This window comes from Rhipicephalus microplus, chromosome 4 (assembly GCF_043290135.1).
Source record: "Rhipicephalus microplus isolate Deutch F79 chromosome 4, USDA_Rmic, whole genome shotgun sequence".
NCBI lineage: Eukaryota > Metazoa > Arthropoda > Arachnida > Ixodida > Ixodidae > Rhipicephalus > Rhipicephalus microplus.
In genome coordinates, this window is record NC_134703.1 from 79,724,291 (window position 1) to 79,751,793 (window position 27,503).

A 27,503-nucleotide genomic window follows, 5' to 3' on the forward strand; every position below is an offset into this window, starting at 1 on the left:
CATTTACATTAACCAGGTGTGTGGCCAAACTTAATTAATTTAATAAGGGTTTTAATAATTTAATAATGGTTAATAAGGGTTTTAAATAATTTAATAAGGGTTGATTAATTTAATAAGGGTTTAATTCTTTTAAATAATGCTTATGATTGCTGGGGCCGTAGTGCAAGGACATAAAAAATTTTCGAATTGACGAAGTTTTACTTACTATTTATTTCTTTTATGACGATCATCTCGTGTATGTACCTCGTCCCCAATCAGTCGTCTAGGATCGCTTAAAGTTTTTTTTTTTTCACTCCCAGCAATACAATCATGGTGGCTGATGACATCAGTTAAATAAATATTGCAATGTGAGGTTAAGCATAGAGAACGATGAAAAGGAATATGAGTGGTGCAATTTATATTGAAGAATGGATATATTCTTTTTAAATGCATTCTTAGCCGCTGATATCAACGTGTGGCACAAATGTGCTATAACCTAGTTGTGTGTCACTTGATAGTGCCCCCTCGCTGGGGCACATTGAAGTTTTGATTTGTGTCATCAATGAAAATATGTTCTTGCAATTGCCACTTAAGAATATGCCTTTTTTTTGGTCATTTGCAGAGACAAGAAGAAATTTGGAGGAAAGAACCTTTTGAAACAGGCGTGCTTGTGAGTTCTTTTTGTTTCCTTTTCTGCCTTTCTGTTGAGTTCACAGATGTTTTGGGCATACATTTTCTTAAAGGGCCCCTAAACCACCTCTGCTATTTTTTCAAACATTTCAAGTGAACACGCGCATTGTGTGCAGAATGTCGTCACGATCAACGACGCCACACATGGCAGCGCTACATGCCGCCGACGTGCCACAAATTCGAAGAAACAATCTCTCCTCCTCTCCGGGCCTTTTGGCCTCTGTGGGATGCGTGGCACAGCACATTCTGACACGTTGCGCATTCATGCTCCAATTGGTGTAGCAACTGATTTGTCTGCAAGCAACGGTTCCTTGTTCGTCATGTTGCCCACGCTCCTTGTTCGTCATGTTGCCCTCGTGCGCCACCTCCATGCAGCTCACCTTTGCATGCATAGACCACATGTGAACCTGCATGCCACGCGAGAGTAGAGAGGTAGGGGTGATTTTTGAGAAAAAGACGGAAAGGTCAAAATGGGGCGTGGAGTGCACGATAACTGTCTGCCATGTGAGAACACCTCAACTGATACATCGCGGGGGAACGGTGTGTGAAGGGACAGCGAGCTGAAGAAGAGTAAGGTGAAAAGAGGAGAGATATGAGAGGAGAGTGAAAAAGCATGAAGTAAAAAAAAAAGTGTGTTGGGAGGGGGGGGGGATAAGTCAAGGAGGCAAAAAAATAATAATAAAAGCGTGATTGGCAGAGAAACACCCGGAGGGGCTCTCGGCGCGAACGGCTTTGAAAGTGGATGCCAGTGGAGGGTAGGGAAAAAAAGAGTGAAAGCAGTAATCGGTTCGTTTTGATAATCAAACGCCAATAACTACCCTATTATTGCATCGTTTCGAAACTTTTCACAGCTCTGTGTTCGTTGTACACTTGGGCACAACTTCCCCACCACAACTGAATTTCGCCCTCTGGGTGGTCTAAGGGCCCTTCAAAATTTACTGCAGGGAACTGTGGCCCTGTGATCGTTGAGCCACCAGGGGAATGATGGGTAGTACTTGGAATAGCCTATTCTTCACGCTTGTGAGTTTAAATGCACTTATGGCTTTATTCTGACTTCTGTATTGGATAAAAGAGTGGTTTGTGTGAACCACATCAGTTGATCTGAATCCATCAGTAGGAAATGGTCAAGGTGATTAAGTGGTACCGCTGAATTTATGCTGAAATTTTTCGTGTGATAAATCTATTGCAGGACACGGCATGGAGCCGAAAGAACGAAGCTTAGGCAAATCCATGTATTACCCATCATTCCCATAGTTGCTGAAGTGCCATGCATTGTAGCTCCCATAAGCACTAGTGCCAGGCGTCTCCCTAGTGTACGGTTATAAAGCTCCCAGGGTTTGGAGCATGGAGCAGGAATTATTCAGCAAGCGATATGGCTCCTGCTTGGGTGTCCTAATAATGTCATGGTTCTAGGAACACACCGTTTTAGAGACAAACTCCTTCGGTAAAGGAATGAAAGGTTTTCATGCCGTAGAAAACTCATTTTTAACATGCTGATCAACGAGGCAAAAAAACAGAACGTGTCTCAAGGAATCAAGCTGCGCGTGAATGCTGCAACTTCTTTGTCAGAAGTTGAAACAATGGTTAGCTCACCGATGACAAAATGTGTGGCAGTCTAGAAAGCTCACCGCGTCACTCGAGGTCTTGCTTACCACGCTCGCAACGGAGTTTTTCACGAGGTACCGGGAGGAGAGGAGTGGTGTGAGAGGGGCAGAATGTCTAGGCTCCGCGACATTATCCAATTCTACCAAAAGTCAAGGCGCAGATTTTCTCCACCTAGCTCTAAATTAGACAGATCTCAGGAGGTTGACTAGAGCAGACTTCAAACCAGAACATTTCCCAACCCGGTGCTCCTAAATCGCATCTACCCCGACCTATACACATATGACTCGCGTAAACTATGTAGCATGAGGCACCCCACCTTAGAGCATATTTTGTGGGAATGCCCACAAATACAGGGTGCAAATGCAGTCTCCTCGGAACTGCTTGGGGCATGGTGGAAAGTCGCACTGATTAGCTCAGATCAAGAAGATCAAACATGGGCCTTCCAGGGAGCATGGGAGGCAGCTGAGAGAGGCGGGTCCATCACCACCTCTGGCACGGCTTGGGCCCACGCCTCAATTCGCTGGTCTGAAAAAAGTTGTTAACCACCATCTCTCTGGTAAGACTTGTCGATTCAACTTTATTCAGAACTGATTCATTCGCAAGCAATGCCTGTTCTGGAATCGCTTCCAAGTGCTTGTTTTACTGTTAGCACAGCATATAGCTGGTGCAACATTCAGTAACAGTTGCCACTGGAATGTATTTGACTTCTGTTCAGTAAGATTATAAAACGAAATCTTTGAAAGCATAAAATTTTTCGTCAGGTGCTTCTGTAGAACAGCGTGTAAATGGTCAGGACATGCGGGGCCAACTGTTGGTCATCAGCAACAGAACATGCATTTCCACCTCGGTTGACGGTGGCCTCATTGTGCCACCAGTGTGGGCTCTTTCACAGGGGAAAAACAGCTGCGCCGTTTGCACCAATGTGCTCGCAACTTGTTTTTCTGCGCCGAACTACCCCTGTTGCGCAAAACTCGTTTATCAGTGCCGTACTACTCCGCTGCACCCAAGCTTAGCTGCACGACGCAACAGCCATCAATCCCCATTCCCGAAAATGTAGCTAAAACATTGTGTGTTCAGTTTTATTGGAACAATTATAGTTTTAATTGCATCAAGGCTGATCGCTAGGGCAGCAGCTGTGAACCTTAATTCTAAAGGTGCAAACGGGATCGCTGGTCTTGGCCCAGTCTTTCGGCAGGCATTAGGGCAGATGGCCTTTTATGCACTGCACTGCCAATGTGAAGACTGTGAAAGCAGCATCTCTTCCTGGCCTGGCCATATTCTCCTACACCTTCGTTTTGTAGAATGACGCTAATATGGAATTTAAAGAGTTATCTGCTAGCTTTACTTACATAACATTACCATTTTTTTGCTGTCGCATTCATTGCTCGCTCTTGCAGTGAAACTGTATTTTTTTATAACTTGATGCCAGCATTCAGAAAAAAAAAAGGACTATGATAATGGTGTTCAAAAGAAGTGGGTGGTGTTCATGTTCTCCTAACAGCCTAGCAAAGTCCGGTGCACAGGACTGCCATAAAGTGAACGTGCGTTTTTTCTTCATATTGCTGCTGTGCTCCATTATATGGCGCTTATTGACTTGGCAGTTTGTGCTTGCGAGTTCAGGTTAGAAAATAAAAAGTGACTGTACATAGAAAAAGTTACAGTTTTACCGCAAGGGCTGAGCAATGAATGTGATAGCAACTACTTATAATGTTATACAGTCAAACCTCAATATATCGAACACGAATATATCGAATTATTGCCTATATCGAACGGTTCCTATATCATGCGGGAAATTGCATGCATTATTGATTTTTTATTTCGAACAAAGTTTGACATATAATGGATATATCGAACTCAGCCACCCCAAACCGCCCACGCTCCATTGACAGGCGGCGAGCTTTCCCGCAACTTTAGTAAGTAGTGGTAGAGCGGCGGGCGTTTACGAATGCTGCGCACATCGATGGCGCCAAAAGCGCCACTTTAACGTAGCGGTGTACGCGCGCCACAGCCTTGCGGCAGAGGTTCTTGAATGAGGAAAGTGAAGAGAAAAGCGCGGAGCTGTTATTGTCTTTCAATACGAAGGCACCGACACGGCTTCGCGCGGGGGAAGGGGGAGTGGGAGGTAAAGATTGAGGAGGAAAGTATAGGAGGGAAAGGACGCTGACGACTGTCTTGGACGCGGCCCGCGCTGCCGCCGGGAAAGGGAAAGCAGTCAGGCGAGCCGGCATGGGCGCGCCATGTGCGCGCTTTACAGCCGGACTCACGCCGCAGCCTGTTGCGCGCTGTGGTGCGCGACAGGCCTAACTCCGAACGGCGGAGCTCACGGATGTGGAGATTGTCGCCGAAGCTACTGCTGAGCAGCCAAATGAAGACTCTGCCTAGGTGGATCTTGCAAGCGCTGATGGTGCTCCGCTCCCGACATCAGCTGAGGTCGTAGCTGCCTTGGCCCTTGTGCGCCGCCACTGCGGTGCGATTGAAGGCACCGGCCTATCACTTATGGATCGCCTGGACTATATTGAGAACGCAGTCGTCAAACACGCCATGGCCAACAAAAAGCAGGCGACTCTTTTTCAATATTTTAAACCAACACAATAAATGCTATGTTTGAATCTTCAAGTGAGTATTTACTGCACCACGCTTGAACGGTTCGTTGGTTGTTTTCAGCAAGCTGTTGACGCATTTTTTCGTGATTTTTTTATATCAAATTCTGGATATATCGAACTATTTCACGATTGCCGCGCCGTTCGATATATCGAGGTTTGACTGTATGAAGTAAGGCTGGCAGCTGATTCTTTTGGATCCGATCTCGGGTAAGTCTGCAAAACGCTGCTGTAAAAGAATGTCGCCATACTGGGGAGAGCAACACTTCTCACACAGTCTCTTCGCGATGAGAGTGTGTACGAGGGGTAAAAGACTCGCCCGCTGATTGCTGCCGAGCTAGGGCGTAGAGCAAGTGATCGTGACCGCGCCCTTAGAAGCAATGTTCACAGTTGCTGCTCAAGCGGCACCTCCACCCGCCCATCCCCCCTTTGTGTTTTTAATCCTCTCTCAAGATGGCTGGGTTGTTTCGTCTCTGCTTTGACAGCAGGCCTTTCAAGTGGAGTGATGCTATCGCATGCACCCTCCGAGTGACGGTGATGGGCTGGTTCGTTTAGTTGCTCGTTTGATCCCCCACTTGTGGGCTTTTACGCATGGGTAAGTCATGTGATGAGTGGATAGATGTTATCGATTTGGACTTCATGCTGGACATTACGGCAGTGGCGACAGGGCAAACCCGTCGAGAGCACCTATATAATTGTTAGCAGAATAATAAGGCTGTTTAACAGTTAAGCTTTGTTACGCATGGGTACGACATAGTTTAGCTTTTTACGTATGGGTACAACATGTGATGAGTGGATGGATAATATTGATTTGGACTCTATGTGGGACGTTATGGCAATGGCGACGGGGAAAACTCATCGAGAGTACCTGTATAATTGTTAGCATAATAATAAGGCAGTTTAACAGTTTAGCTTAGAGTTCGAAAAAGGCAGCATTGGATAAATTTTGCTTCACAAGCTCTGTGAAATGGGGCTATATCTACTGTGAACATTCTCCTCGACTGCTCTAAACTTGCTGAAAATGAGTTTATATATCTACTGTGAACATTCTCCTCGACTGCTCTAAACTTGCTCGAAAATGAATTTACTCCAAAATGTCTTTTTTTGATGATCTGGGCCTGCTATAAATTGCCCTTTTGCCTAGTTCCAGGACTGCTCCCAAGCCCATGCACTCTGTTCCATCCCTGCTTTCATGCCTGCTTGATTTCTCTCGTTGGATACTACCTTTTTTCTGGTTTGGGCCATATTGCGATTCCCATTCTCATGGAGACGATCGGATCTGTTGCAAATGGCTGTTGCGGTAGAAACGGAATTGGCGTGACAGCAGTCAGGTACATTACACTCACTGGTGGCAATGGCAGTGGTGAACTTGAATTCACTGAATACATCTCTCTTTAAAGGTGTGGGATTGTAATAATGGTGATTAGCTTGCAAATGCCTAGGGTGGAATAAAAATGAGATAATCTTTTGACATTCCTTGCTCTCTAGAATTAAATTTTTAATTTCCAACGTAATGTTTCACTTTTGCAGGCATAGGCGCTGCTCGAACTTGTCCCTGAAGCCGTGGAACCGTTCCACACTGACTGAAGCGAGCGAGGCAGAGCTGGCGTCGGAGCAAAGTCAGAGGAGCCCCCCGCAGCCATGCAAGATCGAGGAGGAAGCCGGCAACAAGCCGGAAGCCAAGTCGAGAAAGAAGAGGAAGCCAAAGATGATGCTGCCACCAAAGCCAGTTAAAAGGTACAGGCCCAAGCTGGACAAGTACAAGCGGTTGCTGAGACAAAAGGAGAAAGCCGGCAAGAAAGCAAAGACCCCGAGGAGTCTGCTCGCCAAGAACAAATCCTCACGAAACCCCCTGGCGGCCAAGTGCAAGCCTGAGGTGCCCTGCGGAGTGGATGCCGAAGAGTCAAGAGGTTCCAAAGAGAATGGTTCCTCGGCCGGGGGTGTCACTGCTGACCAGGAGACTGGAAGCCAGGGCAGTTGGGAAAACAGCAGTGGCAGCAACAGCACTGGGAATAGCAGTACCGGTGGCAGTAACAGCGTGGCTGCTAAGGAGGCCAGGCTGCAGGCAAAGGTGTGTTGGGAACTTGACTTTCTCTTATGACGGTGGTTTATTCACCTAATGTCACTAGCTATACTCCTGTCTGATTATAACAAAATGGAACAACAAAGCAAGAGTTGTAACCATGTGAATGAAATTTTTCCATTGGGCATCATATACAGTAGACTCTCAGTAACGGAAATGAGTTAAATGGAACTGCTCCTTAAAGGGACCCTGAAACACTTTTCCAAGTGACCATAGAATGGATTCATTAGAAGGGCTTATTGCCTCACGAATTCAACGCAAAAATATCAAGAATACGTCCAGCAGAAGCAGAGCTGGCAAAGATTTGTCGCTTGCTGCAATCGCGTTCTCTCTTCTCTCGTCCCGACGAAAACACTGAAAGCTAAGCAGGGGGGACGGCAAAGAAAATATGTCTCACGCGCGTCGTGACCCTGATCAGTTTTCTTTCTTTTTTCTTCAAAATTGGCGGTTTTTCCATGTGATCGGCGTGCACGCATGGACAAGTCGCGGCCTTCCGCGGCGATCCCTGTAACAAGCGAGCGCGCCATGTTCAAATCTGGCAATGGCTGGTGGGAGGCCTTCTACAAGAGATTTTTGAGCTTCCTCCGTCATTTGTTAAGAGAAAGGAAAGCAATTTTTAGCTGACTTCGATAACTTATTGCGAACTGCAACCGCATGCTGCGCTATAAAACTTGGCTCGTGTGTTCTCGGGAGCCTTTACTACCGATCGGCAGCATTTTCTGACCATGCTCAGGACGTGTTGCAGAGCCCCTTTAAAGGGAACACATGCTCCTGACAAGAATGGTTGCGTTCTTGCATTATTCCACCCCTGGTCATCTCTGAGTAAACTGAATTCCTGTTAAATGGAACATATTTCACTGGTCGCTTCAGGTTCCATTTAATGGGTCCACTGTATTTGAAACTTGAGTTTGATGAGATGTGTGAATTGTTATAATGAACTAAGCAAATGTAGGGGTCATGATGCCCAATTTTCTATCATAATCTGTCTTTATTAATTCCTGTGTTGATTCTCAATAAAGCTGGTGAAGTTTTTGGCGCATTCAGGCTGGTAGTCACAAACCTTATCTTGCGTTTTCCTAATTGGTTTTGTGCCTTTCGTGCATTGGACAAACAAAGCAGCCCAGTGTTTCCAAACCAATCTTCTATTGATATTTCATCCTGTTACCGTTTTCCTTGGCATTATTGTCTGTTAGATCTAGTTAATATTGTCAAACACGGAAAAACGAGCCCTCAAGTATACATTTCTTTCGCTTATATATATATATATATATATATATATATATATATATATATATATATATTAAAAGAAAAAGCACTGTAAAGATGAGCTGCTTCCACTCACGAAAGAGTTCATGCGCCACTGCAAAGACGTGAGGAAAAGATAAGGATAAGGTTGGCTTGTGAATATGGGCCTTAGCTGCGGCGCCTAGTTTATAATACGGCGTGCGAGGGATGGGCAACACTGGTGCACTGGCAAGCTGTCATGTAACATGCAGCTTGGTGTGCGATCGTCTGCATTCCGTCGAAAATATTGTTCCGTGGTCATTTGTGCATGAAATAAAGATATATTAGCTTCCTTCAGCTTGGCACTAAAACTGAACAATTTGTAATGGCTGAAACTGTGGTAAAAGTTCACGGCTCCGCTCTATACTGCTCATTACGTCACATGCGGCAATAGCACAATGGTGGTAACCGGTAGTGGGCAGCATTTATTGCGCCCAACTTCCAGGCTTTGTTCTGCACCGAAATATGGTTTGTTTGATTGATACGTGGGGTTTAACGTCCCAAAACCACCATATGATTATGAGAGACGCCGTAGTGAAGGGCTTCAGAAGTTTTGACCACCTGGGGTTCTTTAACGTGCGCCCAAATCTAAGCACACGTGCCTACACCATTTCCCCCTCCATCGGAAATGAAGCCACCGCAGCCGGGATTCGATCCCGCGACCTGCGAGTCAGTAGCAGAGTACCTTAGCCACTAGACCGAAATATTGTTATGCAGTTCACTTTTCAGATATGAAAATGCATGATAGACCCTCTACTTGCAGTTTTCAGGGGAAACCACAAATTGTTGGGGGATTATGTCATGGCCCTTCATCTTTTTTTTTTTGAAATCATTAGGTCCTACCACATTCATGCTCATTATATTGCCTTCCAAACTGTTTAACACTCATTCGGTGCGACACTGACACTCCCATGTCTCTGTGTCGAATACGGAGTCGAGAGAGAGAGAGAGACTGAACATTCATATTAAAAAAAGTAGGTTATTTGTGGGTCGGGTCTTTTTTCAAAGGCTCCACTGACTATAACGACTTGGCGGGCCTGACCTAAAGTCACCAGAAGGAGTGGTCCTTATCACTGCTGTCCTCAACATTGAAGTATTACACTCAAACTCCATTATAACAAAGTTGCATCTTACGTGAAAATAAGTTTGTTATATCCGAAACTGTGTTATATTTAATGGTTTATTTCTAACACTATTTATTGCAAGACTATTTTTTAGTTACTTTGTTTCAACCGAAATTTTGTTATATCCGGGTTCACTGTACCGAAGTCTAGGTGTATTCCTTTTTGTGTGGTGCACAAACAGCAGCTAGCTTCTACCGGGCTTACCGCTATGACTTTGTTCTGTCTCATTGTGGCGGCATGCTTGTGACGGAATGCCCGAATGAACCTGTATGGTTGTGTTCCTATGTAAATTGGCTGGTTGCATAACACTCTGCCATAAATTTATGCAAATGAAGTTATACTTCATGAGGGTTCGTATAACCTTTGTGTGTCAGCACTTGTAGCAAAGTCGCACTCTCCCTGTCTCTCCTCTAGATGTATGCCCCTCTGGTGCCCAAGGTTGTCGACCACCCGCTGTCTTCACGACAGCTGAGCAAGAAATCTGTGGGCCATGGAAACCAGCCCCTGGTTCAGGCCTTACTGTGGGTAAGTGCTTCCTGGTATGCTGGGGCATCAGCGCTGCTGTGCTGTCTTGAAACGGCGTTTATTGTAGCGGTGTTTGACTTTATACAGCGGACATTATTTACAGACAGCAGAATTTTGAAAAAACACAGAGTTTAGTTTCAGTTCAATGCTTGCTGGCCAGCCCTCTCCCCCTCCCCACTGCCAACGAGGACCGATTGGCCTTTACTATTTTTGTGATGGTTCACGAGTCATTTGGTTGTGAACAGCATGCGATATAATTCACTTGGCCACGGCGTTTTGCTGCTAAATTCAATGTTTATAGTGTTGGATGTCAGCAGGTGAAGGTTTCATAAAAATTTTCTATGTGGTGACAACTCTTTAAAGGGGCACCAACTGCAAGCATTCGATAAGTTGACGATTGTTATATTACCTGTTTAAGAAAGCCTGCTTTATTTCCTTAAACAACTGTTTGATTGGTTTCTTATTGACTCGCCCCATATTCATGCTCACGCCACCTGTGGTGTTTTGTTTTCAGGACGAGTACGAGCGGTCCAAGCTGCTTTCGTCAGGGTTCCCGCTGGTGTCAGCAAAGCAGTTTGCAGTGCAGGCGGTCTGCTTTCTTTGTGGAAGTGCCGGAGAGGAAGAGGTGCGTGTTGGGCTTTCTTTTTTACCTGTTTTCGCTTTTCCTTTTACCCTCGTCGAGTTGCGGTGCTCAGAATTGAGCTGCACTGTCAGTTGTTTGTGTGACAACGTTTGACGAATGGGATGTCAGCCGAATTCATATGATCAACAATAAATGCAGCCTGTACTTCGGACATTGCACAATTTTCTCTACGAAGTGGTGTAAGTGTTTCAGTTTCATTGTTACAGTAAATTAGGTTGGCAAGTGGGCAGGGTTAGTTATCAAGGTGAAGTCAGAGTAGGGTTCTTAACAGGCTCCAAATACACTTTTATGTTCTTGCCAACATATACTAATTTATTGTAAGACACTCTATTGTTAGAGTCTCTCTCATGATGTTAGGTTTGTGCCAACGTCACAAGCTTTACAATACTCACTTGCATGCAGTGTATTGTAAAACTTCCTTCAAAAGAGCACAAGTACAGTCCCCAAGCAATCAGAGCCTGATGTTGTAGACTTGCTCAATATTCAGGTCTGCATGCAGCAGTGCCACCTACAGAAGAAATGTAGAGTAGCAACTGATATTTGGCCGAGGTTGCACAAACATTTTGATGGATTTCATAAATCTCTCGGCTTATGTGGGTTTCAGATCATTCACACTGCAACATTGAAGACAAGTACCTGTTTAAATTGACACAACAGAACTGTGTCTGCCGAACTTTTATTGAACATTAACCACCTTGAATACTGAAAACATTTCGTGTTTCTCACTAAATTTTAGTGTGTTTGTGTCCTGTCTGTGTTATCATTCAAATTGTATGCATGTTTTGCAGTTCATGGGTAAAGTAAAACAGAAAGTGTAATGCAGTGGAACCCCAATTATAAGACTTTCAGAAGACCACACAAAACTGTCGTATAATCCAAGCGTCATATAATCGAAAAACTAAGAATATGGGCAGTGGCACTCAGCCTTGCACAAATAAAATGGGTGCAGGCTGCCCGAATAAGCCCACAACACGACCTTGTGCTTCTCCAAAGAAGGCAGATTAAATTATTCTTTTATTTTTTTATTTATTTTATTTACAGAATACTGTCAATCCCCCATGGAGATTATGTGCTGCCATAATCCCCTAATGCTGCCAATGGCAGCATTCGTTGACTGAGGCAGGTGTAAGAGAATTTTTATTTTCTACTTTAAAAAATTGAATCCAACGCGCATTCTCCTGATAAATTGAGCTTGAAAATTGCCTGCACGTGAAAAAGAGACTGGTACTGCATTGCCAACAGCCTCCCATCAGGAGAGTTAGACACAGTGTCCCTGCCATCACTAAATAGCGACAGACTATGAGTTCACGAGGTTGTGTAGAATGCCTTCGTGCTCGACTGAGCTATTGTAATTTGTTGCCTTATGAAGCGCAACTAGTGATGTCCCGCGGTTGTAATGAACGTTGACGTCAAGTGAAAGTTATTTTGCACAGTGCCCTTTTGCGTGCTCAAATTTGTGACTGCAAGTGCTACAAACCAAGGCTGGAGATGAGCTGTACATTAACCAGGATATGTTTCCACCGATCGAAAACATGAAAATAACAGGCTGATGCTACTCTGGGCAGAGCTTCTCTAATAAATGACTCTGCATATGCACGTACATGATCGATACGTATGCAGAAGTGCATGAACTGCCAGGAAAATAAATTTTCCATTCCAAGAAGACATCCTGTCGCAATCGATACTTTTCTAATCATAAATCGAGGGGAACTCATGTTGACATTTTGCACTTGTGAGTACTTGGTCAACGTTTTATGCGAGTAAAGATGTTTTTCTTTTTTACTTTGGGCGGAATCGAAAAGTCATCACAAGATGCGGGGTCGGTGTAAAACTGCGTCATATTACAGAGGTTTTTAATACATTATCTCTGTGGGAATTTTGCCAGGACCAAACTGATTTGTCCTAAAAAGTGGGTCATCGCGTAGTCGGGGACGTATAATCGAAGTTACACAGTATTTGGGCTGGTTCATTTCTGTGAAGATTCATATTTTGCCTAGCTGAGACAGAGCTGTACTTGATTTTTCACACAGCCAACCATATCCTGCTGTTTGAAATAGCCACATGTTCTGCCTTGCTAATCCATAGCATCTGTTTCCCTCTTTTCTTTTTTTTTTACACATTTGTGCTGACGTCTAGGACTTATGATTCTTCCTGCAGCTGTTGTTTTGCACTGTGTGCTGCGAGCCATACCACTGGTTCTGCCTTGACACCGAAGAAGTGCCGCAGCCAGGCATGGACCGAGAGAGCTGGTGTTGCCCGAGGTGTCAAGCCTGCATTGTCTGTGGACACCGGAGTAGTGTGAGTGCTTCGGACTTTTTATTCCTTTCTGTGCACCTAGTTACGAGTTCTGATTCCTTTCTAGAGCCGTAACAGCGAGTGATAAATTGACCTGTTAGCTATTGGACACTGACTCTGATTGTGTCAATGTGACTCTTTTGATTTGAGGTGAATGTGTAAACACGCCTCAGAGCAGTCAGAGGCTAGAAGGGAAACATGTTAGGGGATCTTCTGTACCGAACATCCAAAGCACCTAGGTGCTGAGAAACATAAGGTGTGTAGCTAAGGAACTGTTGTGTGTGTTGCCATTCATTATGCGAAGTTGAGAAGCCACCTTACCAAAAAGCCACAAAATATTCTCGCTTATAGGTCCAAGTTGAGAGTGCCTGGGAGCCCTCTGAGGTGCAGTGTAGCATTCTAATCAGCTGAATGTGTTCATGAGCACTTGATTTCGATTTGTCGAATGTGACGTGGATTTCCAGAATGCTCGGTAGTGTACAAAATTGATTACTTGAACGTAACATAAGGAACTCCCGTGTAGTCTGAATTGATCGGTGGACAATGGGCTACAGCATTCAATTTTTTGTTTCCCTGAAAGTTTGCAGCTTATCAGTTGGCTATTCAGGCATTCCATTGAGCCATTTGGTTATCCTTGCTTGTTTGTTGCACCCATGATTGTGTGCATTGCATGCCAGCTGCTTATTTGATGTTTGGAGGGTTCCTCACTGCTGCCACAGTTAAGTGCAGCATTACAATAGGCGAACAAAAGTTATTGATGAATTCCACCGGAAAAACGTCACGAAAATGCAATGCCGCTGTCATCGGGCATTTAGTTTCATACTGTAAGCAAAAACTGCTGTGCCTACTGCAGTTGCTGCCGCGTTTTCACTGGAGCGGGTTCTGTTTGCCATGTTGCAAAGAAGAAAAAATGGTTTACCGACGAGATGCGTCGTGGTTACTTACACTGAAAAGTGTGAAAGAGGTGGAATAAGTTGCTGTTCCTTCCCTTTTTATGAAGACCGTTGCGAAAAATTCGTCGCTTCTGAGCCTTGTGAAGCATGTTTAAAGCGTAAGCCATAAGCCATTAGAAGCATGCTTAAAAGGCGTAAGCTGTATAGCTTTGCAAAATGTGGAAAGTCCATCACGATTGTTGAATTTAGAGGTCAGATGGATCAGAAAGGTTTTGTAGTATTAGCATGAACTAAAGGTGTGGCTCTGTTCATTAATGCAGCAGTGAACGAAAGCATGACTTCTGCTATACTTGTTCGAATTGTATGCAGCTGTTTTGGCTGCGATAACGCTTCCAAGAGATTTACACGTCTGTCAGACTCCACAGAGAAACTACAAGCGTCAAATGCTCTGTGTCTGTTTACAAGCTGTAGGCCTTCGCTGTCTCGACTTTATCGAACAGGCATAACCACGACCTGCGTTGGAAAACCTGGCAGATATGTAGCAGCCTTGTCCAATGCATGTAGTAATTATTTGTACGTTTTCGCAGCTGTTTTTCCAATTAGAATCTCGCTGAGATTGTGCCCTTCGAATTTGAATGATCAACTAAACCGGCAAGTTTACGTGCGAGGATTTACCATAACAATCATGGACCTGCGCCTAACTTGACTTTGCGCATTTTCATACCACAGAAAAGAGTATCTTGTGGGGCTAGGAGGTCCACTATTGCATTAGTTAACAAATCAAAATCCACACATGAGACTACATTAAGATGGCATTTTGTGGATCAGTCGCAGTCGTGGTGTCAAGATGCGTAATGTATGGTGAGGTTATCTGGGGTAGAGTTGCATGCAGCATAGCTTTTACAGGTTCATTTCAGAGTCCTTGTTGAGGCCATTTAAGACTTCCTCTGTCATGGCCGTCCGGCTGCCAGTGAACATACGGTAGGCACACCAACGCTCGGTGCTCAGAGACAGTTTTGCGGCTGCTCTTCCAGCTGTCACGTGATCATAGAAAGCTGTGGCAAGCCTTGGGCAGGGCGGAGTCTATGCGCTGCGACGTTGCTACTAGCTGCTCACTATGTTAACAGCGCCTGCTGCAGTTTGCAAAAATGTAGTATAGGTCTATAGCCTGACATCTCAACTTTGCTTCGAATTTCTGTAAGTTTTATTTTCGATAGCCTCATTTGTGTTATGAACGTTGTACGCGTGCATGATTTTAGGACTAGGTTAGGTAGAGAAAAAATGAACTGTTTGAATTTAGTTTTTTTGCCCCTTTCGTCATGCCGATAATACAATCTTTATGAACACTCCTCGCGTATCAAGTTTAATGTCCACACTTCCTTAATTTGCAGCAACTTTTGAGGTGCAACAAGTGCCAGCAAATGTACCACACAGACTGCTTGGGCCCAGGCTATCCATCAAAGCCATCCAGGAAAAAGAAAATCTGGGTGAGAAATTTTGCCACCGATGCCATTCTTTGTGATGTGGAAAGGATGAAGCACAAAATATTTTTGAGAAGGCATTCCGGACCTAGCCAGGTCTGCACCGAAGTAGCGTTACTTGCGACTCTCGTGTCTGTGGTGCGGACAAATATGTGAGCACCTCAGCCTGTGTGTAATTTTGTTGTAAAGCATTGAAGGTGCTATGGATGACTTTCGTGCCTGTACTCTACTTGTACACATACACAAAAAAAGCACCGACATTAGAATTGAATATTGCTGGTTAGGGTGATATTTTGAAACGATTGCTCATGGGTGTGCTCACATTTGTGACACTGGTATCAGATTTGTTGTAGGAACGTCGATATGTATTGAAAATTTTTTGAAGAAAATTTTGCAAGAATTATTAAAGGTGTCGATTATACTTGAAAACCGGTTCTTTTCGCTCCAGAATGCCAAGGTTTCTAGCATGCTCTAGGACCTGAAAGTCTTGTGAAAACACCCCCTAATGCAGTTGTTCAAGTGGGCTACTCGCACGGCTTTGTCGTGGGGTGCGCTCTAGCTTGCTCTTATGAAGCTTGTGAAAGGTTGTGCTCTTAGGGTCACGCCTGAACATGCCGGCAGTAATTCAAGAAGTGGTAGTGGAGGACGTCCATGCCAATGACATTTTGTAGGCTAAGCGATCGGACATGAAATGTGACGTGCCACTTGCCAACTAGAGAGATGCAACTAGTTGACCAGCCTATGCCGTGTGCTTGACGAGACTCTTACGACAGAGCGCATGTGTGCATTCAGTCGAAGGGACGAAGAAATTCAGTGGTGTCCATTTTCTTTGTCATTTTTTTGTGCCCTCCTCAGGTCTGCATCAAGTGCATATGCTGCAAAAGTTGCGGATCCACCTCATCCAAAAACTCTTCCTGGAACTTCGACCTCTCGTTGTGCCACGAGTGCATGCTTCTCCGAGAAAAAGGTGAGCGCTGGGAAGAGTGTTCGGTGTAGCTTATAACGAATGATTGTTGGTAAGGTGGCTAACAGCGGGGACTTGGTTCTTTGATGTTTAAACCTCTTTCACAAGTTCATCAAATCTCGGGAAAATTTCAGATGACAAAGCACGCACCAGCGCGACTGCTACTTACGAAAAAGTGGTCATACACTAACTGTTGTTGAAAATAAAGGCAAAGAAGTGAAAAAAAAAAAACTACAAAGAGAAAGGCAGGAATGGATCAAGAGGTGATGAAAAGGGCATAAAGATAAATTAGCACGATTATATATTTTGTACATGGGCTTTGCAGAAGTTAGAGTTGAATCGCAATAAATTTAGTTTATTTACAATGTCCCGGTATTTATGTGCCAGCTGTAAAAAACTGTAGATAACCAAGAGATCACTTGACTTCTTAAAAATGCAGTGTTTTGCCCACTCTCCCCTTTTAGATGTTCTTTTTTTGTTCGAATTAAAAATACAGAAGGCAGTACATAAAAGCATGTCCTTTGATTACATGGAAAAGCTATATACAACAAGAGGTGGAAATTGCTATGAAGAACAAGGAAAGTATCGAAAATGCTTACTTGCCCATCAATGCAAGGAAGCTATGCCAACAATAAATTGTAAAGCGAGCTAGATGTAGCAGCAGTTGCCAGGTAGTGGAAGGAAAAAATGACACCATATCCACGAAGTCAATGATGCTTTAGAGGTTGAATCTAGTAAGCCATAAATCCTCCGTACATTCACTCGACCATCATACAAAGACGTGCCTTGTCAGGGTCAGCAGAGGTTTTAAGATGTTAAATCTTAACAATTATTATTATTGTTGCAATAGTGAAGGTTTGTTACAGCACCTCCTCCCCCTACTCCGTTAAAATCAGCAAATTCGACCGGAAGTCGCAAGCGCATCGTGCCTTGGAACGATGCCAACTATGGTCACGCCAACGGACGCTGGTCGCGTTAGTTGCGTCTCGCGTCGGAGCTCGCATTTTGCTAGCATAGCGCGGCTGGCCCAGCGTGCCCTCTCAAGCAAGAAGAGAGACGGTGCGCGTCGCGTTCCATTCTGACCTCGTCATTTGCTCTTTGCGTGGCTACTGCGGTGGGATGAATGGACAGGGCTCGAGCTTGAGGAGCAAGCTGTTAAAAGAGGAAGACAAAAGAAGAAAAAATGAAATGACCAAAGTTTAGTTATGCATAATTTTGTTCTTGTCACTTTGCCAACGTGTTGTCCTGCTTTGGTCTCATTTTATTTCTGCACACCCTTTTGTGGGCAGCTGCGCTTGAGTAAGGGCCCGCCTTTCAAGCGCACGTTGCAGTTCTGCTCAATGTCGCTGCTCTTTCTCTTTTTTTCAGGAAACTATTGCCCACTTTGTGAAAAGTGCTATGAAGATGATGATTACGAGTCAATGGTATGTGGCTGCCCCACACTGAATGGTTTTCTGTTCGTCTTCAGGCTCTCGTAGAACTAGAAGTAGCGAAATTGTTTTAGGCGTTCTCACCAAGAAATTCAGCATCATAAAAATTTTGTTCATAATGGTGAATAAAAGAAAACAATTCCTTTTTTACTTGAATTGCTTCTACTTGCCACTGTGTCTGTACAATTATTTATGTGATATGGTATGTGTAGTTTTCATACTCTGATCGGTACATCGCAGCTGTATCTATTAAGTGCAAGTTTAGTTCTGCATCAATTGGGTTCGCTATGTAAATGGGAATGGACTGAGCCACGATATTGCATTCCTTAATGAATCTGAAGCTTTCTTTAAAGACTACTATATCGTACCTCCATGTTGGTGTTGCTACAATGTCGCATTGTGTGATGGGAAAGGATTAGTCGTGGCCTCTTATTTTTCTCGTGACAATTGCGCTTGAAACGTGCCATAGTGTTGCTTTCTTTTAATGTGCCTTTCACAGAAAGTGCCGTTGTGTCGTTGCAGATGGTCCAATGTTCCCAGTGCCAAAAATGGATTCATGCTCGCTGTGATGGCATATCGGGTAAGGTGTTCAGTACGTTCTGTGTCGCATCAGTGCTAGTTGCTCACACACTTAAACGTTGCTATAACGAACCTGGATATAATGAAATATCGGATATAACAAAATAAATGAAGAATAGTCTTGCAATGCAGTGTTAGGAACATATCTTTATATAATAAATTTTTGGATGTAATGAACTTATTTTTGTGTAAGATGCAACGTCGTTGTAATGAGGTTAGAGTGTTTAAAATAAGATAATAATTTTAATAAGGGACTAGGTGTGTAATAATAGCTCATTATTGTCATTGATGAGTTTGATAAAGGTAGAAGTCTCTCCCACAAAAGTGTGGTATGTTACCTCCATATTACTCGAAGCAGACCCTCGAAGAAATCTTCTCTTTTCTTGAAGGCAAAGAAAAGATTTCTTTGAAGAATGGGTGTTTGAGCCTCCGTTACAGTTGTATGAAACTAGGCTTGTGCAAATAGCGAATTTTAGGTGTATAGCGAATTGAAAGTGAATAGTGATTTGATTGGAATACTTTCGATTTAAGTTCGAATATTTTATATCACATATATTATGAAGAAAAATGAGCATATTTTGGATGACCCAACTGACCTGCACAACATATTTTTAAATCGAAATAAGCCATGTGTATATGTCACCTTTTTGGCTCAGGAAAAGTGGAAGCAACTTTGAATATTAGCAGGGTTTGACTTTCCGTAGCATGCAAATGATACGCCGTAGAATGCCTTTAGTTTTAAACTTTACGTTGCTTAGAACTTTTGTTTTAATGGAAGGGTCGATGTTTGGGTAATATATTCATTTAACCTTAAAGTGGGTTTTGGAAAAATGTGTTCTTGAAAATGTGTATTCGTGGTATAGCATGCCTTCTCTGCAGTGAAACTACCTTTACATGTGGTTACATGCGGACCAATATACTACACCTTTTCGTTCATTTCGAATACTTTAAAATTTTCAATAATTTAAATTCAAATTCAATCGAGTTCAAATACATTAATATTCGCAGAAGCCTACATGATGAAGCACATCTGGTATACTGTATTTACTCGCACAATGAACCCGCCTTTTTTCAGAAAAGTTGACGCCAGTTTAGCGGGAGGGTTCATTACGCGGGAGATAAAAGTCACGGGAGTTACAATAGCGAAAGTTTCGGGTGACGACTTTGCTTGCTTTGATACATGAAATGCGAGACAAATTTTTTTTGTAGCCCGAAGCTCTTTTTGTTTCGCCCAAATATGAAAGTGCATAAATCGACGTCGAAGTGTCGTCCAGCAGTTTGGTTCCTATGCTCAAGCGCATGCTGTTAATAACCAGCCGTGTCGCTAGCGTACTGGCCGAACGTGCTCTGCGCAGCAGGTGTCCCAACTAAGTTCACAACAACAAACCCAACTACGGAAACGCAGCGCCGGATGGCGGCGCACAAACGTTGTATTAGATGTTTCGGGTGCTGTTGCGATTTGCGTAGGCCCGAGATGGTGAGCACGCAGCATGAGTGCTAGTTTGGACACCACGCGCTTTGTTTTTGTGCCACTGTGTTTGCGTGGCACTATCAGCAAAGAGGTTTCTCCTGCATTCGACAGACGGCGCTTTGCCGTACAAGGCGCGACTTTCAAATTTTTGTTGACATCGTCCGCGCTCATGCTGCTCGCAGCTGTTTATCATGATTGCATAACTATCTTTGGCTTTCATTGAGTTGTTATTTTGTCATATAATGGCTTAATTTAATCTTGTTTCCAACATTAACGGCACTGGCTATCATACCGAAATAAAGTCAACAGATACATTAAAAAAAGTTTTTTTTCCCTATTTTTAAGGATCAAGGTGGGGGGTGGCTTCATTACGCGAGTAAATACTGCATATGGTGTGTTTTTCACTACTTTTTAGATTCAGATTTGAGTAGGGAGAGTAGTCTCATTTAGCCAATGCAGCGTTGCAAACCGTGTGTTGAGATGGGAGGAATGGTGCATCCTGACATGCCTCACATTTGGTCTGCTGTTGTGCAGAGGAGTTGTACCAGGTGTTGTCCCTGTTGCCCGAGACGGAGTTGTACCTTTGTCGGCTGTGCGAGCCAGACTCTCCTCGTCTGTGGCTTGGCACGGCTGAACGCGTCCTGCAGGAACGACTGCGCTGCATCATGAACTCCCTGACCGAGGTAAGCTGGGTTCTTAATTCTATGCTGTTGACAAGATTCTTAGTACTAAAATAAGCACAATCTTCGGGCAATATTTATCTGTAGCTCCATCATTAGTTTTTTATAGGGTGAAGTAGGTGTAGTCAGAATCGTGATCTGAAACCATGTTTTACACGTAGTTGACTTCTTGAACATCCATTTCTAGAGCTGTGTCAATAGCAAAATATTGGATAGAAAGTGATTTTGAATATTAAAGTATAAGTTTGTAAATTTTTAAATATTTTTTATACACTTTGAAGTGAAATTACAGATAGAATAAGTTAGAGAAAATTGCTAAGGTTATTTTAAATTATATAAAGGAATTATAGGTCTGCAGCGGTGCAACCAGGCACCGCTACTTTGCGCTTTTTGGAAAGTGCTTTTACACCTCTTCAACATTCCCGCTTCAGCTAGGTCCGCTATTAAGAAACAAGCAGACAAAAAAGGCAAATTTTTTAAAGTTTGTTTTGAGGCTCCCGATTGGCTGCGTCCGCCATGTTGCTTTAGTGCGCCATGCCATTGGTCGAACCCTCGCTCAGGGAAAACATTGTCTGCTGCTTGCACATCACGAGGTCTTTGTGCTGTCGAAAATCGGGCTACTTAGTGTAGCGTTTGCGCTCATTCTTCTTCATGGGTTGACGATGATTTAGAATATAACTACGCTTTAGTTAGGCAGCTGCAAGCGGAACCTCAGTCATCAGATTGCAATGATGCGCAGCACTTGTCGCAAACATTGCAGATGTGCATCTCGGACCAACTGCTTATTAGCACACATCATAGAATTACTCTTTGTACTCGTGATCGAGCATAATATACTTTGAAGCATCGACCACCGTGACCGCACAAAGCGCGACCAAGCTCGCTGCTTAGAATTATGACTAGACGAATTTTGCGGGCTGGAGCCTTGCACTAACTGACACGGGAAATCAAAGGAGCCTGCTTCATCGCGAGCACCGATGTTTATCTGGCACCTTGAAACTGCGGATGGGCATTTTGCGCATCGGCAGTGGACTCCTCGGCAAACTCATTTCGCAGCAACTGCTCGGAGCACTGGTGAAAGCGGCTAGCAGTTTCTCATGTCGGTGCTCCAAAATGTGAGACCAAGCATGCTGATTCATCGTTATAATTATTTTCTGTTATTTTAAACCACCATATTTATTTTCCAGAAGCTCGAATACTTTAAATAGTGAAATTACGATGTGAATTGAATATAATGGCAGACAATATTCGGGAAATATGAATTCGTAAGTTTTTATGTTTGCACATCTATACTTATTTCTTTTCCCATGAAGTAAAAGTGAATGGAACATGGTGTCGGAATGTGGCGTTCATGAGTTTAGAAAACACATGTATAATTTTGTATGAACATTATCGTTGATGATGCCACGTTTTTGTCTGTGCTTTGATAGCTCTTCAATGTGCAATTCCTGCTCAGTTTTCATTCGTATGCAGAAACCTGATATTACAGAGCAGTAGTTGTTTTACTTGTATAACCTGTTTGGATTGTCACCTGTTGCTTACTGTATCTTACTGCTGGGGTCGCCCCGCCGCGGTGGTCTAGTGGCTAAGGTACTCTGCTGCTGACCCGCAGGTTGCGAGTTCAAATCCCGGCTGCGGCGGCTGCATTTTCGATGGAGGAGAAAATGTTGTAGGCCTGTGTGCTCAGATTTGAGTGCACGTTAAAGAACTCCAGGTGGTCAAAATTTCGGAGCCCTCCTCTGCGGCGTCTCTCATAATCATATGGTGGTTTTGGGATGTTAAACCCCACATATCGATCGATTACTGCTGGGTTCTTGACTCTGGCATGTTACCAAGTCAAATAAATACGTATAATTCTGACCTAGCTGTGAGACTAGGAGTAGAGTCTGTGCTTATTTAATTGTTTACAAATTGGCCCGAGTTGATGCATTCAATACTGCATCTTTCATTATTATGATTGATTTTTGTGGTGATAAGGTTTTATCATGGTGTTAATGTAGGCAGAATGCTGCCAAGACCACTAGCCAAGTGCATGAAGCAGCACAGAAGTATAATCACAACTCTATTTTGGTCCTGGGTTGAACCGTCATGGCCGTTGAGCTAATATGGTGTGCACAGGTTTGATCATCAGCTGAGTGGCTGCGCACAAATAGATTAATATTGACCGCTAAGAGTCATTTCACGAACAACTGTATGTAAGTTCACAAACCAGTGATTTTCCTTTAACAGTCTGCTCTGTTCTTGTGTGGTGAATTTTTTGTGTGCTTTTCAGACTCATTTAATGCAAGCCTAATTGGCAAATAATTAAGATGTTAGATTTGCTTTTATAGTCATGAGCGGTGCTTCATTGCCACGTGCAGCTGCAGAAAGCGTCGAAGGACCGCTGCCAAGTGTTGGAGCAGGCGGTGCCCACACCTCCTGATCTCATGGCTTTGCCCGATGAAACACAGGACAAAGATGGTTCATTGGACTCCACTGAGCCAACAGCGACACTTGCAAGAACAGGTTGGAACCCACTGCTTCCTTCTTTCTTTCTCTCTCTCACTCTAATTTTAACGGAGTCGCATTATGAGTCACCCTGCAGTGCGTATTGATTGTGCGGCTTTCTTGCTTTGTCTGCTTGCAGAACTTCACTTCGTGGATCTTGTCAAGGTGCAGCACAGACTCGAGTGTGGAGAGTACACTACTGTGGTGAGATTCGTTTCAGTAACAATGGTACACACACACGTAGTTTGTTGCAGTCTATGGCGCAGTGCAACTTTTGAACAAAGCTTAGAAGGTGTCAGAGATGTTCGAGGTTTGTTATTTCTCGCGACAGAAATTAAGGCAGTGTTGCGCCGTCTGCTAGTGGCGTGAATTTTTCGTTCGCAACTTGCATGCATATCACACTGTGGGGCACACGGGTGATTCTGAAGCTGCGAATGCCACATGTGCTGTTGCTGGCCACACCAGCATTGTTGTTGCTCTCTGTATTATCAAGAACCCCAGCCGTCAAGCTAATGTGCATCAATAAATATTGTCGTTGGGGCTTTTGCATATGAGTAGACATAGATTCACTCGAATTTTAGGTTGTTTTTTTTGCCATTTCCTTCTGCAGCATCAGAAGCTAAGTGCATTGAATATTTTGAACTTCGGTAATCACCAGTGGTCCTTTGCTCTTGCCGAATCCTGGATTAAACGAGCCGTTTTTGAGGAATCGTTTTTGGGAGCCCTTGCGTGTGGTCGCTCTGATAATGCTGTGAAAGCCTTGGCTGCTTTGAAATTGGTGAAATCTGACGCATTGCAAATTTGCAGAAGGAGTTTTGCGAGGATGTCCTGCAGGCTACCACGGACAGCCGGGTCTCGGTGCAAATGGTGAGGGACCTGCTAGGAAAGGTAAGTTCCTTTTACTGTGCAGATTAAAAAGAAAAGAAAGAATTACATGTGCATCTCTTCTGGTGACGATACTCACTATGCAATACTTCACCCTTAAAACGCACATTATGATTGACTGTATAAATGTGTGGAATTCGCATAGGTTTATGCATAGGTTCTAGAGACCAAATTTGAAGCGAAAGGTGTTCCGATAACCTATACTGTATTTTGTAGCAATCTATTATTATAATTGCAAAATAATTTATCTAAATGTTGCAATGTCGGTCATGCCATATTCATAAAACGAATTCAATGCCCCACTCAGTTTGGACACAGTATTTAGCTGAAGGCTGTAAGCATGTTTAACAAGATAAAAGGCATTTGAAAGTTCCTCTAGAAGTGCCCCATGTCCGTCTCGTTAGGACACTTCAGTGAATTCACAAAAGCGATTATATGTAGCAAGTTCTATATAGGAGTGACACAAAGGAGCTTCAAGTTACACCAATGTTTAACTTACTGTACGCTCAATGTGCATGGCCTGCTTCTTGCTAACAGTGCATAGAATTGGCAAAATTAAGTGATGTATTGAAATTAGGATGCCGTGTTTACGAAGGTTAAGGTTGCTATAGCCTCGAGAGCCTAACCTTTTTTTTTTTGTTCCTCTGTTTTATCGTTGTTGGGTTATCCTACAATGCACTAAACACTGCTGCAGCTCCTGGAGGAGGCATTCCCGAACATGCGGCCCTCTCCGCTGCCACCTACGCCTCCACATGAGCCCAGTGCCCTGCTGGGCACCCCGGGATCGCTTCTGTTGGCAGACGCGGTGTTGCCCCCTCACGGGGACCACCTGTACGCCCAGTGCCAGGCAAGGCCCAATGGAACTGGCCCGCCCAAACCACAGCAACCGGGACTACTACGGGACACCACTGGTGAGGGGTCGCGCTGTGGTGCCCATTCGGGTGCGCATCGCTCTCTGACATCTTGGCGTCTATGCCTGCTAATGACCTTTTTGCGAAGCGTTTTTTTTTTAACTTGGGCTTCTTTTTCAATAACGACCCTTCAGTTGCAGTATGCACGCCTGTGCATGCAACTTGTTTTTGCCTGTTCAGTAGAGTCATGAAAAGTAAGCTACAAAAAAGTTAGGTGTCATAAAAAAAGTAAGCCACATTGACCTATGAATGAATTGAACCTCCTCTTACATATTTAGTGTCTCTTCATCTGTTGTCCTTGTGCTGTGTACTGGTACATAGAACTGCTTTTCTGAAGACTGAGAGCACTACCTTGTTCAGTGAGCCCTTTGACGTGTCATGTTTTGGCAGTGCTGCGGAAGAAAAATTTTTCTTGATGCGAGTGGCAGCGACCATTGAAATTCGCACATAAATCAAGCCTGCGATTCAATCCTTCTTAAACTAGAATGCAACATTTTGAAGCAAGAATGAGTGGCTGTGGATGAAGTAAATATTAATTGGCACTTTATTTCTCGTATTTACACAACTGTAAGTTGACTATTATAACTGAATTTGTTTGGGATTTTAAAATGATCCCCCAACTTCAGGCTTCAATTTAGGGTGAAATGGGTCGACCTACAATTATGTAAGTGCAGTACAGTCGCCGAATATTTATTAGGACTCCATGGAAACTGCCTAAAAGTTCAAATACTCAAAAGGCTGCAAAAAAAGAATTCACCATACAGCATTTTTATTATCCAAGTAGCCTAAAAAACTTGCTAATGTGTGCCTACACACAATGCCTGTTTCCATGTGACCAAGCCAGCCTGGATTTCATTCATGCACTTAAGGGGAGATGCGGGTCGAAAAACGAGAATTTTCTAAAAAATTATCGATTTTTTGTTTTCACCTGTTTTGTTAAGATTAGTACCTCTACTACTCTGAAAAAAAAAATCTATGTCGAGAATCAACTGGAAATGCTTTAAAATTGCGTCTGAAGAGCACAAGGTGGCTGTCAAAAGGCCGAAAGTGTGTCATCTTCGAGCACCTTGCCGCTGATAATGCGCCGCTGCTCGCCATTGTCGACCGCATGAGGCGAAGAACCGAGCCTCACTCTTCAAATAGCGACGGTTTCCCGCGCTGCTGCAACGCAAGAAATAATAAAGAGAACGCGCTTTAGCCGCCTTTTTCGAGCGCCGCGACTGGCTTTTAAATCACGTGGTACGGATCGGGAGCCGCCATTGGCCGCTGCGCGCCGTTGTGTGCTGTGAAGCCTACTTGCAGGATCCGTGTCTCGTCGAGCAGCACAGCTGAACAACGCTTTTCTCGATTGCTTATTCGTTATTGATGAAGAAAGCCGTAGGAAGCGCGGTCACCGGCCTGTGAAGTTTCACGCGGCGCACAAATTTCGAGGACGCCGGCGCAAATCAAAGCCGAACACTCAAACCACGAAAAGATCGTCTGCTGCCGCAAAACGTAGTGGCAATGACGCCGATGCGCCCGACGAGTTTGCCGCAGCATTCGAATATGTGAGTGCCTCCCAGAAAAAGATCGGACTCTTCGAAGACGAAGAAAAATCACAGGACGACGAGTCTTCGTTGATTGCTGATGTGACAGCACTGAACATGCTTGTTGTGCGCGGTGCAATGTGTCCGACGTGTCGCCATTTGGGATTACGTGTCCGGGAACCGGCCGACAAGCGGAAAGAACGGCGACATATACTTCGCGGCGAGTAGCTTCAGGCGGGGAGGCCAGCGTGAGCGTGGCGGGTGACGGACTGACCGCGAGGAGAACATACGACAGCGGGAGCTCGCGCGATAGCTACGCTGTCAACGTGAAAGCTGTTGTGGCTGCGCGCTCTGTAGGCATGGGCTACGAGCAGCTAGTCCGATTTTAATGGCAGTGGCCACTACAAGGAGGATTTTTCTTTCTTGTGTACAAATTTCGTCGCATTCAATGACATCTTTGATAAATAAACATGCAATTTTGACTTTAAAACTTCTTTTTCTCAAAACACAAATTTTGCCATTTTTGTCAATGTGCCCCTCCTTTTTCGGGTACTTCTGGTGCTCAGATCTGCATGAAATTTTTCCCAAATTTTTTCCAAAGTACGAGAAATGCAATTATCTTGTTTAAGTTTCAATATTCTTTTTATAAAATAAAAAAAAAATATGTAAACATTTACTAGGGTAGGAGAAATATGAACTTCCCACGTTAAAATTTTTCACGTCTAGTACATATTTTGTATGGACTTCCAAATTAGTTGTTTGCATTCCACACTTCATTTGAAACATTATGAACTATCAATTGTAAAAAATTAATGAAGTTTAGGTATGAAAAGAGGGGGGGCAAAGGGCTTAAGTTTTTCACTTTGTCATGTTGCAAAACTAAAAGTATGCAACTTGCAAGACAACTCATTATATATTCGAAATCAGCATAAAAAGTTCTATAAGCACCTCAAGTTTCATTGCTCTCGAATGAATATTAAAAAAAAAGTGTCTTCGACCCGCATCTCCCCTTAATTCGTGTTTGATGGCTGGGGTGCGTGCGGTGTGTCATCTTCGCAGTCACTGTCAGCCTGCCCAAACGGGCTAAAATTTCCAAACAGCTTCACATTGAAGTTGGCCGCCTTCCACTTAGCGAATAATTGCTGCTTCTTTTGCCATTGTTACTGTCTTATAGTTGTTGCTGCATTTCTTCATCAGTCTCAATGGTGCAGATGGAACAGGTGGTGTCAGAGCTATTTCAGCAGGTCCTGCCTCTATCTCGCGTGACTTTCTGTGGCAGCACAGCCAAGGAAGGCTATGAAGAAGACAGGCACACTTTTTTACTACGCTTTCCCTGTAGTCGGCAAACGCTGTCTATATATTACGCAG

General features: G+C 43.9%; 1 protein-coding gene across 1 annotated transcript in view; it reads left to right on the top strand.

Moving 5' to 3' along the window:
- The window catches only part of LOC119172145 (histone-lysine N-methyltransferase 2A), a 92,198-nt gene that overhangs the window by 29,067 nt on the left and 35,628 nt on the right, over positions 1-27,503 (top strand). Inside the window, exons 8-21 of the mRNA XM_037423157.2 lie at positions 602-649; positions 6,405-6,945; positions 9,780-9,890; positions 10,405-10,515; positions 12,691-12,831; positions 15,113-15,208; positions 16,058-16,169; positions 17,535-17,590; positions 18,119-18,176; positions 20,181-20,329; positions 22,687-22,831; positions 22,953-23,017; positions 23,621-23,701; positions 24,393-24,609. Of these exons, the coding sequence (XP_037279054.2) occupies positions 602-649; positions 6,405-6,945; positions 9,780-9,890; positions 10,405-10,515; positions 12,691-12,831; positions 15,113-15,208; positions 16,058-16,169; positions 17,535-17,590; positions 18,119-18,176; positions 20,181-20,329; positions 22,687-22,831; positions 22,953-23,017; positions 23,621-23,701; positions 24,393-24,609 (1,931 nt within the window). The remainder of the gene's footprint in view (positions 1-601; positions 650-6,404; positions 6,946-9,779; positions 9,891-10,404; positions 10,516-12,690; positions 12,832-15,112; positions 15,209-16,057; positions 16,170-17,534; positions 17,591-18,118; positions 18,177-20,180; positions 20,330-22,686; positions 22,832-22,952; positions 23,018-23,620; positions 23,702-24,392; positions 24,610-27,503) is intronic.